This window comes from Bidens hawaiensis, unplaced genomic scaffold, assembly GCF_021521415.1.
Source record: "Bidens hawaiensis isolate Kalapana, Puna unplaced genomic scaffold, B.hawaiensis_p1.1 tig00018320_1, whole genome shotgun sequence".
Taxonomy (NCBI): Eukaryota; Viridiplantae; Streptophyta; class Magnoliopsida; order Asterales; family Asteraceae; genus Bidens; species Bidens hawaiensis.
In genome coordinates, this window is record NW_027492770.1 from 393,063 (window position 1) to 411,673 (window position 18,611).

At 38.3% G+C, this 18,611-nt stretch overlaps 1 protein-coding gene across 1 annotated transcript; it reads right to left on the minus strand.

Annotated features, from left to right (window-relative positions):
- Positions 1-369: 369 nt before the first annotated feature.
- LOC143555832 (uncharacterized) lies at positions 370-2,912 on the minus strand. Its single transcript, XM_077045313.1, has 4 exons — positions 2,426-2,912; positions 1,721-2,320; positions 900-1,261; positions 370-444 (listed from the first exon to the last, which is right to left on the minus strand). Exons 1-4 carry the CDS (start codon positions 2,910-2,912, stop codon positions 370-372), a joined length of 1,524 nt encoding a protein of 507 aa, XP_076901428.1.
- Positions 2,913-18,611: the final 15,699 nt, after the last annotated feature.

Here is an 18,611-nt window from a genome sequence, read left to right on the forward strand (position 1 = left end):
TTTGGACACTTGTACCCGTGTTTGGGACTTTTAATACTTAAACTTTTTCCGTTGTTATTTACTCTGAACTTGTTTTAAATACAAAGAATTGTTTGGTTTTAAATTTTTGTGAAATTGTGGATGTGATTACCAACTGTAGGATTCCCAGGATTCGGGGTCTTACAAAAATCCATGGTAATCATATCCCATTTCCATATCGGAATCTCGGGTTATGTTAACAATCCCAGAGGCTTTTGATGATCGGCTTTAACCTTTGAACATGTTAAACATTTTGCTACATACAGGGCGATTTCTCTTTTCATTCCGATCCACCAATAATCATCCTTGAGATTATGATACATCTTATCACTTCCCGGATGCATCATATACTTAGATTTGTGAGCTTCTTCCAATATCTTCTCCCGCAAGTTTCCTACCATTGGTATCCAGATTCTTTTCCCTAATCTGAGTATATCGTCGTCACCCTTAACTAATTGATCTATTGTTCCATTTTCTTTTTCAACCTTTATGTTATTTTCTTCTAGCGCCAACTTCTGAGCTTCCTTGATTTCAGTTAATAGATCAATTTTGAGTTCTAACCTCAAAGCTCGTACTCTTTTTGGCTTTTCGTGCTCTTTTCTACTTAAAGCATCAGCTACCACATTAGCTTTACCTTCATGGTAAACTATCTCACAATCATAATCATTCAATGTCTCCATCCATCGCCTCTGTCTCATGTTCAATTCTTTCTGATCAAATATGTGCTTCAGACTTTTGTGATCAGTGTAGACGATAAATTTTACACCATATAAATAGTGTCGCCATAACTTTAACGCAAAAATTATAGATCCAAGTTCAAGATCATGTGTAGTGTAATTCTTTTCATAAACTTTTAATTGTCGTGAAGCATAAGCAATTACCTTCTTCCCTTGCATAAGAACACATCCCATTCTTGTATGTGAAGCATCACAATATACAATGAAGTCATCTTGTCCTTCAGGCAAGGCTAAGACAGGTGCATTAGTTAGTTTCTGTTTAAGAGTTTCAAATGCCTCTTCTTGCTTCGGTCCCCATTCAAATTTAACAGATTTGCGGGTCAATGATGTCAATGGAACCGCTATTCGTGAGAAATTTTGTATAAATCTCCGATAATAGCTAGCTAACCCCAGAAAACTTCTTACTTGAGTCGGTGTTTTGGGTTTCTCCCATTTGGTAATAGCTTCAATCTTCGCTTGATCAACTTGAATACCCTTCTCATTAACAATATGCCCAAGAAATTGGACTTCAGACAGCCAGAACTAACATTTAGAGAATTTAGCATACAACTTTTCCTTTCTTAATGTTTCTAGTATGATCCTTAGATGGGTATGATGATCCTCCTTTGTTCTGGAATAGATAAGAATGTCATCAATGAAAACAATAACAAACATATCTAAATAAGGCTTGCAGATTCGGTTCATCATATCCATAAAAGCTGCCGGAGCATTAGTGAGTAGGCAGAGCAGTGAACTCATAATGTCCGTATCGGGTTCTGAATGCTATCTTGGATATGTCTTCTTCTTGAACTTTCAATTGATGATACCCGGATCTTAGATCAATTTTGGAAAAACAACTTGCACCTTGTAATTGATCGAAAAGATCATCTATCCTCGGAAGCGGATATCGATTTTTGATTGTAACTTTATTCAATTCTCGATAATCAATACACATCCTTATTAATCCGTCTTTCTTCTTAACAAACAATATTGGAGCTCCCAGGGTGAAGAACTCGGTCGTATAAATCCCTTTTCCAATAACTCATCTAATTGCTTCTTCAACTCTTTCATTTCAGTTGGTGCTAATCGGTAAGGTGATTTAGCAATTGGAGTTGTTCCCGGAACTAGGTCGATTCTAAACTCAACTTCTCGATCGAGCGGAATTCCAGGCAACTCGTTAGGAAATACATCCTTGAATTCGGCTACAATTAGGACCTCTTCTAGTTTCTTAGGCTCGGGCACCTTGGTTACATAATCCATGAATGCTAAGCAACCTTTTCCCAAACAATAACTAGCCTTTATTTTTGAAATGATTCCTATTTTACCAGAATCTTTATCACCAGCTATACGAATCATTTTCTTATTTGGAGTTAGAATTTCAATAGCCTTTTCGTTACATAGTATTTGGGCTTGGTTGGCGGCTAACCAGTCCATCCCTAAAATAACATCAAATCCAGCTAACTCCATTGGTAACAATTGCACTGGCATTTCATATTCGGCTAAGGTAATATAACTATTTAATACCTCAGATATTTTGGTTAATGACCCATTAGCCGTTTCTACTTCATATTGCTTACTTAATTTAGCTAGAGGTTCATTTAGTAAATCACAGAATTTATAATCTATAAAACTTTGATTTACGCCTGAATCAAACAATACTCTAGCATAAACGTTATTGATAAGAAACGTACCAGTAATCACATCTGGTAATTCTCCCGCCTTTTGAGTGTTAAGCATGAATGCACGAGCATTTCCCCTCTTGGCTTCATTCCTGGTACCATTACCACTGGCGCCTCCAACTGTCGGTTTCTTCTTAGTGCATTCCGCACTAAAGTGCCCTTTCTCACCACAATCAAAACAAACGATTAAATTCTTCCTACAATCCTCCTCTTTGTGTCCCGGTCGTTTACAAAAGTTGCAAGTTGAATATGGATCAAACTTGCGAACATCAACTTTGGGGGTGGGTTTCAAACATCTACCATCATGCTTTTTACCACAATTCTTACACAACGGTCGATTAAACACACTTGACCCTTCTCTACCTTTTCCAAACTTCTGTCTACCGTCATTCTCTCTCCTCCTTTCTACCACCATCTTTTTCTCTTCATCCTTATTTCGAATCATACTTTCCATCAGATATCCTGCTAATTCAATTGCAGATTCAATACTAGCAGGCATGTGTGATCTTACATGATCACGAATTTCTTTTGGCAACCCATAAATGTATCTGGTTACTTTGTTGTACTCCGGTGTAACCAGATGCAGTACAAGTCTACATTATTCAAGGACCTTCATGTTGTATTCCTTGAGATTAGTGCTGATGACCTTATGATTCCATTGGTCTGAATCTTATCAACTTCATGTATCGGGCAGAACCTTTGTTTGACCAGTTACTTGAAAGTTTTCCATTCCAAATTGTACATGTTACTCCTTCCCTTGAGTTCAATCAGCGTGTTCCACCATTCCAGTGCCTCTCCTTTAAACATTTGAGAAGAGTACTGGATGCTTTCCTCCTCAGTGCATATACTTATAATCACAATAGATTCCATTTCCTCAATCCAACGGAGCGTTGTTATTGCCCCTTTATCCCCATAGAACTCCTTTGGTTTGTATACTTGAAAATCTTTGAAGGTACATCCCGTGCTAACTTTTGCTCTTTTTGTTTTGCTCGAAATGTGTTCAGCAGTGGAACTTTCACAACCTTCTTGTTTCTTTTCTTTTGTCTTTTCAGTTTCATTTCTTTTTGAATGCACTGATACGCTATGGCTTGGTTGCGTTTGTTTTACCGATTTTGACTTGGCTAAACTTTTAGAATTAACCGTGTGATCTTGCACCATCTTTATTAGAGGAGTTACAGCTTTCTTGATTAGTGGGGAAACCGTTTCTTTTATCATATCACGTATACCTCTAATATATTCTTCAGGAAGTGAATTATTATTTTCAGGGGTCTTCGCATTGTCAGCTTGACTCCCTTGACTGACTCGGGTTTCTCGTTGTTCAGACATTCTGTAATCATATGAATATACAAATTTAAAAACACAACACGCAACTATTATTCATAGTATTACAAAAAGATAGAAATACAACAACATCAGTTATACAATCCTAATCCTTAGCCCATTTCTTAACCAACTTCTTCATCTAATCACATTTTTTTATGATCTTATCGCCCATCTTTTTCTTCTTGATCCTTTCGTTTCTTAATTCATCCATCATCGAGTTGGGTGGGTTGGGATACCCTACCGGTGCGGATGCCGAAGGAAAAAGATAAGCGTTTTCTCTCGGATACAGGTAAGGATTTGCTATATAGGTCTGCATTTCCTCATCAGGAAGGTTGGTTATATAAAATTCTTCAATTAAGTGGGCTTCTTCCCGTATCTCGTTTGCTTGTTCAGCTATGGTTGGTACAGGTCCGTGATACGGTGGAAAATTAGGATTATCAGAATAATAAACCGATCTTCGACTTGGTTCAGCTAAAGTTTGAGCACCTGGTGGGGGTGATCCAAAATGCCATAAACTCTGGTTGGAATGACAGTTCATCCAACTCAAAGATTCAGTACTTGTTTCTTGTTTGACTCTACTTTGAACTTCCAGATCATATGGATAATAGTTCAGGTTACCGGTCATTGGAACACTTTCGGAAATGTCACTGGATATTTCGATTGGCATTTCTGGACTTCCCGGAGCATAAATTGGTTGGCTTTCGTAAGCCAAGTAAAGAACGATTTGATCAACAGGGTGTAGCTGGTTTGGATTCATCGGGTTCAGATCAGCCGGGTTTACATACATTGGTTCAGTCGGAATTTCCGAAATAGTTGGCCACCTAGGACCAAAATTTGTACTAACTCGGTCAGACGGTTCAACATCGGGGGCATGATTAGATCGCCTTGCGACCCGACGTTTTTGTCCGTAGTAGTTAGTGTAAGACATCTGCATATATAATAATTTAGGGATAGACAGACTACCAATCATAACTTATCCCTACTTATCAGATAAATGGTTAAAGCTTAGGTACTAATTTTAATACCTAATTCACTGAAACAGATGGCTCTGATACCAACCTGTCACACCCTGATCTAGGGCCTAGGAGTGTGACCAACAGTTGGTACCTGTTTTGAAAATATATCAGAGTAGCGGGTTCATTTTAGCGGAAGTCTTTAAATATTAAAATCTTAATTTACATGATCAAAATTACTCCGGAATTAAACACCCAAGTTTCAGTTTTAAAAAACAATGATATTAATAATATAAGGATTTATAATATTCAAAAACGAGCCATCTCGGGCGATCTTCTATGACTCCAATCCTTGTATACCATCTATTGTTATCTAATTACCTGCAAGGGTGGGAAAAACACGTCAGCTATATGCTGGTGAAACGTTGACTCGATAAAACACTTATAACCGTCGTTAAATACAAACATAGTTTTCTGTTTCACAAACTCAGCAGGAATGCTTGTCCATTCCCGGGATTTGTACCACTGCCCTACACACACAATTCAAAGGTTCCTCGAGTACATAGCCCCTGTTCGGAGACAACCTTCCCCTAGGCTTTGTAACCCTGTTGGAGAACCGGTTATGACTGACTTGGTTTTGTATGCCAATTATCAGCTATGTTTGGATCCAGACATATATGTATTTGTTGGTACATGTGTGTCAGTAGTTCATAGTCTAGCATTTGTAATCGAGTCTGTAATGTAATTATGTTTTGTTTATGTTTGTTTTGTAATGCGCGAAGTTGTCAACAAGTTCGCTATGGCGAACTTGTTGAATCAGCGAAGTTATTGACAACTTCGCCTATGGCGAAGTTGTCGTGTATATAAACTGTTTCAGACGAAACAGTTTGGGGGTTGGTCGTTTTAGGGTTTGTTTCAGTGTGTTTCATATTGTTACGTGTTATTCTCTGTAATAGTGACCGTGAGTCACGTGTTCAGTTATCAATATAACGTGGTTGATTTATTGCTCGTGTGATTCTATCTCTACACTCGTAACTACCTGCGCAGGGATTCCGCACCTGCGTTGTTAGCGATATCCCGTGTACGATCCGTTCAGGAACCTACAATTGGTATCAGAGCCAATCGGCTGCTCCTCCAACTCCAGGGTTACCAAGTGTACCACCTGCGGTCACTTCTGCTGATGTTCCTCCAACTCCATTGCCTACTTCAGATACCGAGAGGATTCTTTCGCTAGAGCGGATTGTTGCTGAACAGTCAAAGACTATTGACCGCCTAGTGGAATCCAATCGACTACAAGCTGCCCTCCTGGTTGAACATGGACGAATAATAGATGCCTTCAAGGATTACTTGGCATCTCAGGGGGAGAAGACGTGTAGGGGCGATGAGTTGAGAACGAAAAGACGAGAAGATCATGACGATGATCCCAATGCACCTTCAGGTGCAGGTGATGAGCTGCCAAGAACCTCTCAGGCTCTTGGAGCTTCCACAACTGAGGGGGAGTCTACAAATGCAGCTGGTGATGATGTTGTAGTTGTGGATGACGACGCTGATGTTGAAGACGTTATTGTTGCGTTGAAGGAGTTGGATGAGGAGGAGGACGATGAGTTGATGGATGATGATGACGTGTTGCCTATGGATGAGATTGAGAGGATTGGAGAACAGATTAATGTGGAAGATGTATTAGAAGAAGGTGAGATTGTGGATGATTCAGTGGAACATGAGATTCCAGCTGTTGAGAGATCAGAATTGGGGGATGAGAGCGTGATAGAAGATACAGTATGGGAGGAGCAGCCGAACTGGAAAGAAGGCTGTGCTCAGTGGTTTGTTAAAACCAAGAAGCCTGCAGTGCCAACGATGTTCAGAAAGACTTATAATATAAAGGGCTATGCAGAGTCAAAGAAAGGAATCATATGCTGGTTGTACGACAAAGAGCTGAAACTATTTGTGATCAAACGGTACGACGGCATTCAGTACTTTAAGAGATTGTTGAGATCTCTGAATTCCTTACCAGAATGTGAGGTGAAAGATTTAGCGAGATTGGGGCTGATCAATAGAAGTAATGATGATATGGCAAGAATCATTGGGAAGATCGTCTGGAAAGAAGCCATTAAAGACAAAAAGTTTGAACTGCTAAAGCCTCAAAAAGGAAAGTTGATAGAAGACAAAGATCGTGGAATGAGGGCTGACGGCAAACCTTGGATGGTAATGAAGTATAAACCAGTCCGTCATTTGAAAGAAGTACCGATGAAAGTTATGCCCAAGAACGTCCTAAAAGATTTAAAATGGTGGTACGTGGATTGTGAGACAGCTGAGGCGGTAATGGAAGATGAGGATGAACAAGAAGTACTTCGGGTGTACGACCCGATGCATCTTGTTAATCTATCGAAGGCTGATTTGAAAGTGCTCAACGAGAAGAAGATCTTCTACATTCCTGCTTGGAAGGATCAAGCTAGGAAATATCAAAGGGTAGTGTCGGTATGTGTGAGAGAAGGGGCGCACGCGTAGAGGTGAAGATTACAAGACTCAAGATTTAAAGATCAAGATATGAAGCTACTGCCAAGGGGGAGTCTGTTGGTACATGTGTGTCAGTAGTTCATAGTCTAGCATTTGTAATCGAGTCTGTAATGTAATTATGTTTTGTTTATGTTTGTTTTGTAATGCGCGAAGTTGTCAACAAGTTCGCTATGGCGAACTTGTTGAATCAGCGAAGTTATTGACAACTTCGCCTATGGCGAAGTTGTCGTGTATATAAACTGTTTCAGACGAAACAGTTTGGGGGTTGGTCGTTTTAGGGTTTGTTTCAGTGTGTTTCATATTGTTACGTGTTATTCTCTGTAATAGTGACCGTGAGTCACGTGTTCAGTTATCAATATAACGTGGTTGATTTATTGCTCGTGTGATTCTATCTCTACACTCGTAACTACCTGCGCAGGGATTCCGCACCTGCGTTGTTAGCGATATCCCGTGTACGATCCGTTCAGGAACCTACAATTGGTATCAGAGCCAATCGGCTGCTCCTCCAACTCCAGGGTTACCAAGTGTACCACCTGCGGTCACTTCTGCTGATGTTCCTCCAACTCCATTGCCTACTTCAGATACCGAGAGGATTCTTTCGCTAGAGCGGATTGTTGCTGAACAGTCAAAGACTATTGACCGCCTAGTGGAATCCAATCGACTACAAGCTGCCCTCCTGGTTGAACATGGACGAATAATAGATGCCTTCAAGGATTACTTGGCATCTCAGGGGGAGAAGACGTGTAGGGGCGATGAGTTGAGAACGAAAAGACGAGAAGATCATGACGATGATCCCAATGCACCTTCAGGTGCAGGTGATGAGCTGCCAAGAACCTCTCAGGCTCTTGGAGCTTCCACAACTGAGGGGGAGTCTACAAATGCAGCTGGTGATGATGTTGTAGTTGTGGATGACGACGCTGATGTTGAAGACGTTATTGTTGCGTTGAAGGAGTTGGATGAGGAGGAGGACGATGAGTTGATGGATGATGATGACGTGTTGCCTATGGATGAGATTGAGAGGATTGGAGAACAGATTAATGTGGAAGATGTATTAGAAGAAGGTGAGATTGTGGATGATTCAGTGGAACATGAGATTCCAGCTGTTGAGAGATCAGAATTGGGGGATGAGAGCGTGATAGAAGATACAGTATGGGAGGAGCAGCCGAACTGGAAAGAAGGCTGTGCTCAGTGGTTTGTTAAAACCAAGAAGCCTGCAGTGCCAACGATGTTCAGAAAGACTTATAATATAAAGGGCTATGCAGAGTCAAAGAAAGGAATCATATGCTGGTTGTACGACAAAGAGCTGAAACTATTTGTGATCAAACGGTACGACGGCATTCAGTACTTTAAGAGATTGTTGAGATCTCTGAATTCCTTACCAGAATGTGAGGTGAAAGATTTAGCGAGATTGGGGCTGATCAATAGAAGTAATGATGATATGGCAAGAATCATTGGGAAGATCGTCTGGAAAGAAGCCATTAAAGACAAAAAGTTTGAACTGCTAAAGCCTCAAAAAGGAAAGTTGATAGAAGACAAAGATCGTGGAATGAGGGCTGACGGCAAACCTTGGATGGTAATGAAGTATAAACCAGTCCGTCATTTGAAAGAAGTACCGATGAAAGTTATGCCCAAGAACGTCCTAAAAGATTTAAAATGGTGGTACGTGGATTGTGAGACAGCTGAGGCGGTAATGGAAGATGAGGATGAACAAGAAGTACTTCGGGTGTACGACCCGATGCATCTTGTTAATCTATCGAAGGCTGATTTGAAAGTGCTCAACGAGAAGAAGATCTTCTACATTCCTGCTTGGAAGGATCAAGCTAGGAAATATCAAAGGGTAGTGTCGGTATGTGTGAGAGAAGGGGCGCACGCGTAGAGGTGAAGATTACAAGACTCAAGATTTAAAGATCAAGATATGAAGCTACTGCCAAGGGGGAGTCTGTTGGTACATGTGTGTCAGTAGTTCATAGTCTAGCATTTGTAATCGAGTCTGTAATGTAATTATGTTTTGTTTATGTTTGTTTTGTAATGCGCGAAGTTGTCAACAAGTTCGCTATGGCGAACTTGTTGAATCAGCGAAGTTATTGACAACTTCGCCTATGGCGAAGTTGTCGTGTATATAAACTGTTTCAGACGAAACAGTTTGGGGGTTGGTCGTTTTAGGGTTTGTTTCAGTGTGTTTCATATTGTTACGTGTTATTCTCTGTAATAGTGACCGTGAGTCACGTGTTCAGTTATCAATATAACGTGGTTGATTTATTGCTCGTGTGATTCTATCTCTACACTCGTAACTACCTGCGCAGGGATTCCGCACCTGCGTTGTTAGCGATATCCCGTGTACGATCCGTTCAGGAACCTACAGTATTCGGTCTGAGTTGCCTTTTATTATCGTTGCCTTTTATTAACGATTTTAGAGATTTTATCTCATGCAAACATTTATTAGACTCTTTGTAACAAACAACCAGTCTATTACAAGAGTAAAATCAGTTCAGACAGTAAAAGGTTAACGTGTTCACCTTATATTATCAGTAGGAAATATCAACCTCCTTGGCTTCAGTATGCTATTAACCTATATTCATAATAGGTATGCATAAGTACCTAGTTGGTATTATTCAGCAGACTTTAAGTCTATTACAGTTTCAGCAGACTCGAGGTCTAATTAGCAGACTTGAAGTCTGATTCAGTTCAGCAGACTCGGGGTCTGATCAGCAGACTCTTAAGTCTGACCAAACCTTAGTATAGTTTTAGTCGTTTTATGAAAATACTTTAAATTTACATATGACGTTTGGAATAACACACTTTGGCCTAATAAAGGATATCACGTTGGCAAACTTCTCCAGGTAAGCAAACGGGTCCCGTGGTTGATTGGGATTTATAAGAATTGCTTTCCTTAGGCAAGAAGAGTCTACTAATGATACCCCCTTCCAGTTACTACATGCCCGTCAAAATAATAGTTTTGATAACATTACTTCACGTGGAAGCCACGTCTTTGCTTTATAAAACATTACTTGGAAAATATTTACAGTTTAACGACTATACCCTTAACTAAGCTATATCTTATGTATTTAAAGTAACTAGTAAAGTAACTTAACCTTATTCCTACCTTAATCGGCTCGACGAGACTTAAGAACTTAAGAAATCAGCAGCACTTCGACTTGCACTTCGTTTTCAAGATTAAGAGCTCGTTCGGCAGTGTAACAACACCCAATTCTTTGCTAGAACAGCCTTGGAACCACCAGAACTCTCTTGGCATGACTCCCTAGGTTATGTGTGTGAGAAAAGTGTGAAAATGGGATGAAAACGACTGAGCTCGTGGCTGCCCTATTTATACCCGTTTTTGTGCATCTTCGCGATACGCGAAGTTGTTTAAGTCGGCGCCGCAATTCTGCATGTCAACCCCAGGCTGCCACGAGTCACCACGTCACTGGATAATGTTGAAATGTGTGCCAGCATCTTCGCGATACGCGAAGATGTTCCTTCTTTGCATTTTCGCGATACGCGAAGGTGCAGAATTTCATTTTCAGTCCTTCTAATTCTGGATTTGACATTTTTAGCCATTTAACTTCTAATCTTGACATTTTTGGCCCAAAACTAGATGGGGTATTTTCACGGTGTTACACCCTACGTCTTGCCGGATTATTGTGATGATATTAGAGAAGATATGTGTTTACAATTTCGTCGATTTGAAGCTTTTTATAACATATTGAAACTATAAACGTGCGAATTGCCAATCAATTTTGTAGTTACGGGGGTGTTTTTGAAGCAGGCAATTTGAGAAAAGAAGCGGATTCAATAATTTCTCTACTAATAAAATAATTACTCTAGTCGAAACAAGTAGAGTAATAAAATTACTCTAAATAGTTTACAAATAGAGTAATAAAATTACTTTATTTGTAAACTATAATTACTCTATTTGTAAACTATACAGAGTAATTAAATTACACTACAAACATGATTTCCATTTATTTTTATTTACAAAAATTCCAGCGCTTCCAATTTTGTTCTAGTTCGTACGCTTTGCACATTTTTTCTATTTGTATGTTATATTTACCCTATTTATAAAATAATAAAGTAAAATAAAATAGGTCGAGCCTATCAAGCGAGCTCGAGTCGAGTCAGGGCTAGCTCAAACTCGGCTCGTTTAGAATCGAGTCGAGCTCGGCTCGATTACACAATCAAGCCGATTTTGAGCGAGCTTTCTCCGAGCGAGCTTCGAGCCACTAGCTTTTTGAACAGCCCTAAATGTTACAAGTTATTCATTACTTAAATTATTAGGGGAATAAGTAGTTAAGAAAAACAACCACTAGTTTGGTCTCGTGACAAATGTGTATGCCTAACAATTAAATGGTTGTGGGTTCTGATCTTGTAGGGCCAATAGTATATATTCTTTTTAGCATTGTATATGTCGTTTTATTTTGCTTTAGTCGGTGTAGTACATACTCAGTACATTTATTTTGTAGGTTTATTATGTAAAGTTTGGAGAAATGGGGACCCTATATAAAGGGCACTTTACCCATTTCTCCATAACCTTTTCTAACTCTTCACAACTTAAGGAAATAAAGTTTCTCTCTCATTTCTCCTTTTTTCTCTCTTTTACATTTACAAACTAAGATATGAGATCCGAGTGTCGTTGGTGATTTTCGCTAACCAACAACACGGATTGATCCGAGTCAAGTCTTGAGATCCATTTAGAGGACCTACAAGTGGTATTAGAGTTTTTGTTAGATTTGAGGTTGATTTCTTGTTACTCACCTCTTTTGGAGTCCCTTACTCCTTGGAAATACACGAAAATCACCAAATCTAAGTTTTTAGTGTTTTAAGTTTTTGTGTCTGAGCTCAGATTCAGCTTAAAAACTCAGATCTAGGCCGACTTATTGATTTTTAGACTAAAGTCTTTTTGACTTTTTGGAAGTTTAGGTGTTATATTCTCAAAAAAAAAATCGCTTCGGGGACTGTAGCAGTCGCTTCCGAGGTACTGTAGCAATCGCATCGCCGAGGTACTGTAGCAATCGCTTTCGCACGGGGGGGGGGGGGGGGGGGGTACTGTAGCAACCGCTTCGCACGGTGCTGTAGCAATCGCTTCGTATCGGTACTGTAGCAACTCACGCGAAACACTGTAGCAACTCATGCGAAACACTATAGCAACTCATGCAAAACACTGTAGCGACTCGGTACTGTAGCAACTCATGCGAAACACTGTAGCGACTCGGCAATGTAGCAACTCGGTACTGTAGCAAAAAAAAATTTAAAATTTTTTTCCCTTAAAAAAAATCTAATCGAGTTTAAAAAAAAATGTCTTACGAACCTAAGCTTGGAGGAAATCTGGATATGGGAGAAAGCCGAAAGGAAATATTGAAAAGAGAATTCGACATGTTTACACATATTAAAGGAGAATCGGTTTCCTCTCTCATCAACAGATTTGAGTCACTCGTCACCAAGATAAAAAGTGTCGGTATCATCAATGGTTTGTTTCAGATCAACATGAAGCTGTTGAATTCACTGCCTTATACATGGAGCATCAATGTGGTTACCATCAAAAGAACCACAAATCTGTATACCATGACACTCTCAGAGTTGGCTTCTACCATCAAGTCTTTTGAAATAATGGAAGATAAGCTCCAAATGAACAATCAGTCAGAAGAAAATAAAGTTGGGACAAGTGCTGCCGATAAAAGTAGTCATGCATGTCCTATCATTCCCGACACATCACCAACTGATGAGGTAAATCACAATCTTTGTTCTCAAGCATGCATCAACAAAGTCACATACTATAGATATCATCAAGACGAAGTTTTGAAAGAAAATGCAAAACTTCGTCAGTTAAATGCTGAATATGTAAAAGCTGACAAGATCTACGTTGAAAAGATTAAAACTCATCACGATGATGTAGCTAATCTTTGACTTGAAATTTTTCGAGAAAAGCATAATGTCATTTATTATAAAGACATAATTAATGATTTAAAAGAAGAAATTAAGAAATTAAAACTCGAAGTTTCTGATAAGAAAGAAAAGGAAAAACAAGTCGAAAGATTTGAAGCATCATCTGAGAAATTGAATGATCTTATTGGAGCCCAGAGAAGTACTAAAGTTAAAGCGGGGTTGGGGTATGATTACTGATGTGTTGTAAAACACTCGTATTTTCCGCACATTTTATCTACGTATTATATTATATTTTATATGTTTTAACTCGTTTTAGATAGGTTTTACATACATTTATTAATCTTGTAGTTTTTGGGTGAAAGAAAGAAGAAAACCGGGACTTTTCGAGCATTCTACGAGCCTTTTACGCATACAAGTTCAAGACAAAGCTCAAGGCCCGACCCGTATGCATCATGGAGGCCCAAGACCATATTATATTATATAAAAAAAATAAAACCCTAATCAGCCTATAGAGCTGCTGATCGGAATTTCCATCAACAGCAGCACAACAGCAGCCAACAACAGCACAACAGCAGAACAGCAGCACAACAGCCGCTGATCGGAATTTCCAGCAAGAAAAAAGAAAGAAAAAAGCTTTTGTGTGCTAGGGTTTAGAGCTTGTGGCGGCTAGGGTAGGAAGAAGACACAAGAACCAAGCCTCGGGATCATTCACCATTGATTTTTACAGCAAAGAGCAGCCCGGAAACACCCAATATCCTTATATCTTTTTCATTGTTCATACACATTTAGTTTCTTGCTTAATTGTTGAATTGTTTTGCAATTACTTGAGAGATTGAATTGTTTATGATTAGGATTGATTATTGGACAATTGTTAAGATGATTGGTATGAGTTTAATAATGATTTTGTTAAGTGTTTGCTGCTGTCCAAAAATGATTCTCGGCTAAACTTGTTAGTTCTACCTAGGAATGATGAAAATTGTTAGTGTTTGATAGGTTTTATGGATTGTTTGATTAATAGACTTGAATTGTTATTGTAAAGTTTGATTTAGACATGAAATAGGTTGTGTTTAAGGGCTGGAAATTTTAGTGATTCATTGCATAAACCCCGTGTGTTGATTGATTAGTTTTGTATTGATTGATCGGTGCATTGTTTGATTATAGACTTTGTGTTTAGGGTTTGTTTGCGGTAGGTACCACCGTAGGGTTTTGTTGCATGATTAGTTGGATTAAGTACAGTGGTTAAACACCTTCTTTGAGACCGAGAGGTGATAGGAAGTTAGGGTTGTCTCATTGCCTTTGCATGCTAGAATAAGGATTGCGCGAGAGCGAGTTCGTTTCGTGTCAGGTTTAGGTGTTTGAGCGACTAGTTGATCTATTTTGGTTTAAGTTGAATTGTTCCTCTATCCTTGGTTGTGTAGTATTCATTACCATTAGGGTCGAGTGTTGGTGAGACCGAGAGGTGATCCTTCATTATAACACGTTAGCAATTGTTTCCCGGTTTGGTCGTTTTAGCCGATTTTGAGTAGTTAGGGTTTGTTGTGTGAGACCGAGAGGTAATCCAGTGAACCCGAGCGATCCTTAGTCGTGTCATCTTTAGGAACCGGTGTCTATATATCATTCAATCCATTAGCTTGTTAGACCTACAATTTGATTCAGACCTAGGTAGACATTTTCTCCATCCTAAGTTAACACAGTTAGTTTTCCGTTTAGTTTTCTATTTTTGGTAAGTTTTGTTAGTTAATCCAGTTAGTTCAGTTACGTTAAAAGAAATCAAAAATCAATATAATATTATTTTAAGGTAGGTCTTGTCTAGGGTTAGTGATCTTTAGCGTTCTAACGTGTCCACGTGTTCGATACTCGAACTTCCTAAGTCTATACTACTTGCGATCGGTACACTTGCCGGTTGTGTGTGGTTTTAGGATTTTCGTTTTAATATTAAAGCTTAGTTGTGAGGGTCATATTTATAGGGTTATTAGACACACATCAATTACACTGCCGTACCACCACCATTCAATGATAACTACACCAGTTTGCCCCACTTTAGCTATAATACTTTTCCAGAGGAAGAAATGGAATACGGAGTTGGTAGAATACCAAACGCCTGTGAATTTTGTTCCTGCTGCCTCTCAAATTGCTGCTCCAGTCCCATCATCTGATAAATCTGACATCAATGTGTCTTGTGTAGCAGCTGGTGATGTAAATGGTGGTGAATGTGGGACGGTTAACCTGGGTTGTAAGCTAAAAAGAAAGTTAGAACCACGTTTTGAATCATGTGTGGATCTAACCAAAACTATTAACAATCCAGTTTGTAATAAAGTTTGTGAATCCATGTTGGGAAGTTTAAAGTCAAGGTCAAATTATGTATTTTGTGAAAATTCAAGTGATGATAGTTGTACAAATGTTTGCAATGAAAATGAATGTTCTTCTTCTGACTCAGATTATGAAACCGTTTGTGATGAAACTTTTGTTGAAAAATGTGTCAACGAAAGTAGGCCTGTTGAGGTGAACATATCAAGTTGTTCATCATCAAGTTGTGAGACTTAGGATAATTCATGTAAAAGCAAAGTTTTTGAAAATGAAAAGGCAAGTACTTCTTGTAAATATGTTCCACCAAATAAACGATCATTTTCTCAAACAACCAATCAATCAAGAGATCCTTAGTCATGCAACTTCTATGACAACAACTACTATGGTCATTATCAACAAAATTTTGTTAATCCATATTACTCAAATGTGTTTTATAATCATGTTCCTTTCCAAGGATCACCTTTCCCACCACACCAACCACATTATAGTTCAGATGAGTTATTTGGCACTCCTAGGAGAAAGTGTTGTTTTGTGTGTGGTAACTCTTCTCACCTTGCAAGACATTGCAAGCACTGGTTCAAGCAACAACTTGATATTCAAAGGCGGCTTAGTCAGTCCCCAAAAAGAGCTTTTAGTAGCCCAGATTCAAGGACTGATCAAGCTGATAGTGAAACTAGTGAAATGGATGTGAGATCCAAAGTAAATAAAGTAAAACACAAAAATAAACCTTTTTGGAAAACCAAAAAGGATAAAATCAAAAAGGATCCTAAGACTGTAAAGTCTGAGGATTCACCAAAAACAGTTTTAAAATCAAGAAAAGAAAAGTCCAAAATTTCCAAAACCAAGGAACAAGTTTTTGCTTGGATTCCTAAGGACTGTTCTTCATCAAGTGAGGCTCCACCAAGAAATAAATGGTTTTCAGGAAATAAAATCAAGTTTGATCGATTTACGGTTGACCTTCCCGGGACAAAAGTATCCAGGGAACCCATGTCTATTTGAACGTTTAGTGCAAGCATGGTCAATCAAGGAGGACTATCAATAGTATTAGGTACTTAGATAGTGATTGCACCCGGCATATGATGGGAGACAAACTCTTGCTATTTGATGTTAAACCATTTGATAGCGGATTCGAGTCTTTCATAAGTGACATGGGAGGACAAACTTCATGGAAGGGAAGCCTTGTTTAAATGGTTCAACAACAACTTTCGAGCGTTTCTCAACTAACCTCATCCAACTACTTCTCTCAAGTGATGGATCCAGCATCAGCTGTTGGATCTCGGTTTGAATCTCTTCAACTTTGTCATACAATGTGATAATGCTTGCTTAAGATAGTCCATCTGACAACAACTTTGCTGACCTTTTCACTAAAGCCATCGATCATACCCAATTTGAATATCTGGTCGAATCGTTCGGCATGATCAATTTTGATTAAAACAACCTATCTATCTTTTTATGTATAAGATTGTAAATATTTTCAAATATGTCACAATTTTAGAGGGAGAAAATGAGTTAAGTTTAACTCACCAAAAAGATTTTCAATTCATCTTAAGAAAAGTAAAAAAAAAAATCATTTCATTTACCAAAAAGATTTTATATTACTTTTAAGAAAATCTAAAAGGAATTGTCCCGTTTAAAGGGAGCTCCTGCTTAGAGGGATTCGGATATTTAAAATTTTGAGAAATTGATCCGACCATTGGAAAATGATAAGAAATTATCTCTAACGATTGTAGCACATGAAAAGAGTAGATCAAAAGCCAATAAGATCATTGCTTGATGTGTAGATAGGCTTGACAAATGAGTAAGTGTCATAGTGATATAAACTTAAATATCTGCCTATGCTAGTGGTTACACGTTATGAAGCGGTTGCCGACTCCAACTAAAATCATATTAATGAAGGCTGAAATGCAATTAAACATGTCATACCCAAGCCTCTCTTTACCTTATCACAGTTGTCTTATGAAAAATCAGTGTCATTTTTAATTTTTATTGAGTCAAGAAAAGTCAAGTAAAGCGTCAAGAAATGCAAGAAAAAGAAAAACAAAAGAGTCAGAAAAGAAAAAGAAAAATCAAGAAAAAGAGTCAGAAAAAGAGTCAGCTCTAGGAATTTTAACTTCTGCGTTATTTCTTCATTTATTTTGATTCAAGCCTTGGACTTTCTCCTGTGCGATAATATGGTATTATCCGACCTGATTGTTAAGGCCCTGAATCTTCTGCTTTGTTTTATTTTCTTTCTTTTGTTCAAGCCTTGGACTTTCGCTGCGCGATAATATGGTATTATCCGACCTGATTGTTATGGCCTGAACTTCTGCTTTATTTTAATCTTTCTAGATCGAGTTAAGTGTACAAAGTTTCAAGTGCACAAAGTCAAAGTGTCAAGTGTGTTAATAAGATTGTTGTGATCAAATAAGAAAGGTTTAAGTCAAGTTGAGGTGACATGTGAAAGCAAATTAAGCCCGAGGTATGATGGAGTCTGTAATTTGTCAGATTAAATGGGGACCACACAAGCATTGAGCCTAATTGTACCTTAACGTATCATGTTGACATCAAAATACTTGTTAAGTTTAAAGTGGACAAATTATATCTACAATCGACTTTGGGTTCTTGGCATAATAATGTCCAAATAGAAGTGTGATCTAAAACGTTAACAGATAATGTGATTCCCTGTTGTGATCTTTCTCAGAAAAATAATTTAGTAAACTTTTAAAGTAAATATTTTTGATATATAATATTAATTTCATCTTTACTCCTATCTTATTTTTGTTTTATTTTTTGTTTCAACTTCAAAATATTATGTATATATTTTCGTAATATTAAAATATATGAAAATGCCAAAAAGATTTTAAATTTTTATTATGTTCGTACATATTTTGTTAAACTTTGTTTCACTCAAAATCATGTGTTTTGTTGTCAAGGTCGTTCATGCAAAGTTCGTTGGAAATCTGGGACTTAAACAAATCATTTATAAGTTGAGGGATTAAAATTAGGAAGACCCCCTCGAGGCCTATGAGGGATTGAAATTAGGAGGGCCTATGAACGAGAGGGTCTGTGAACGAATCTTATCGTTCTAAGTTTTGTGCAGCTATACATGGACAGGTAATTCAAGATCAAATCTGCTTGGAGTTGCAGATGCTGGAGCGAAAAGAAAATGAGAACATGAAAGCTGGCGGTTGAAGCAAAAAGTGAACTAATTGCATTCAAAGACAAGGGAAGAAACCAGCCAG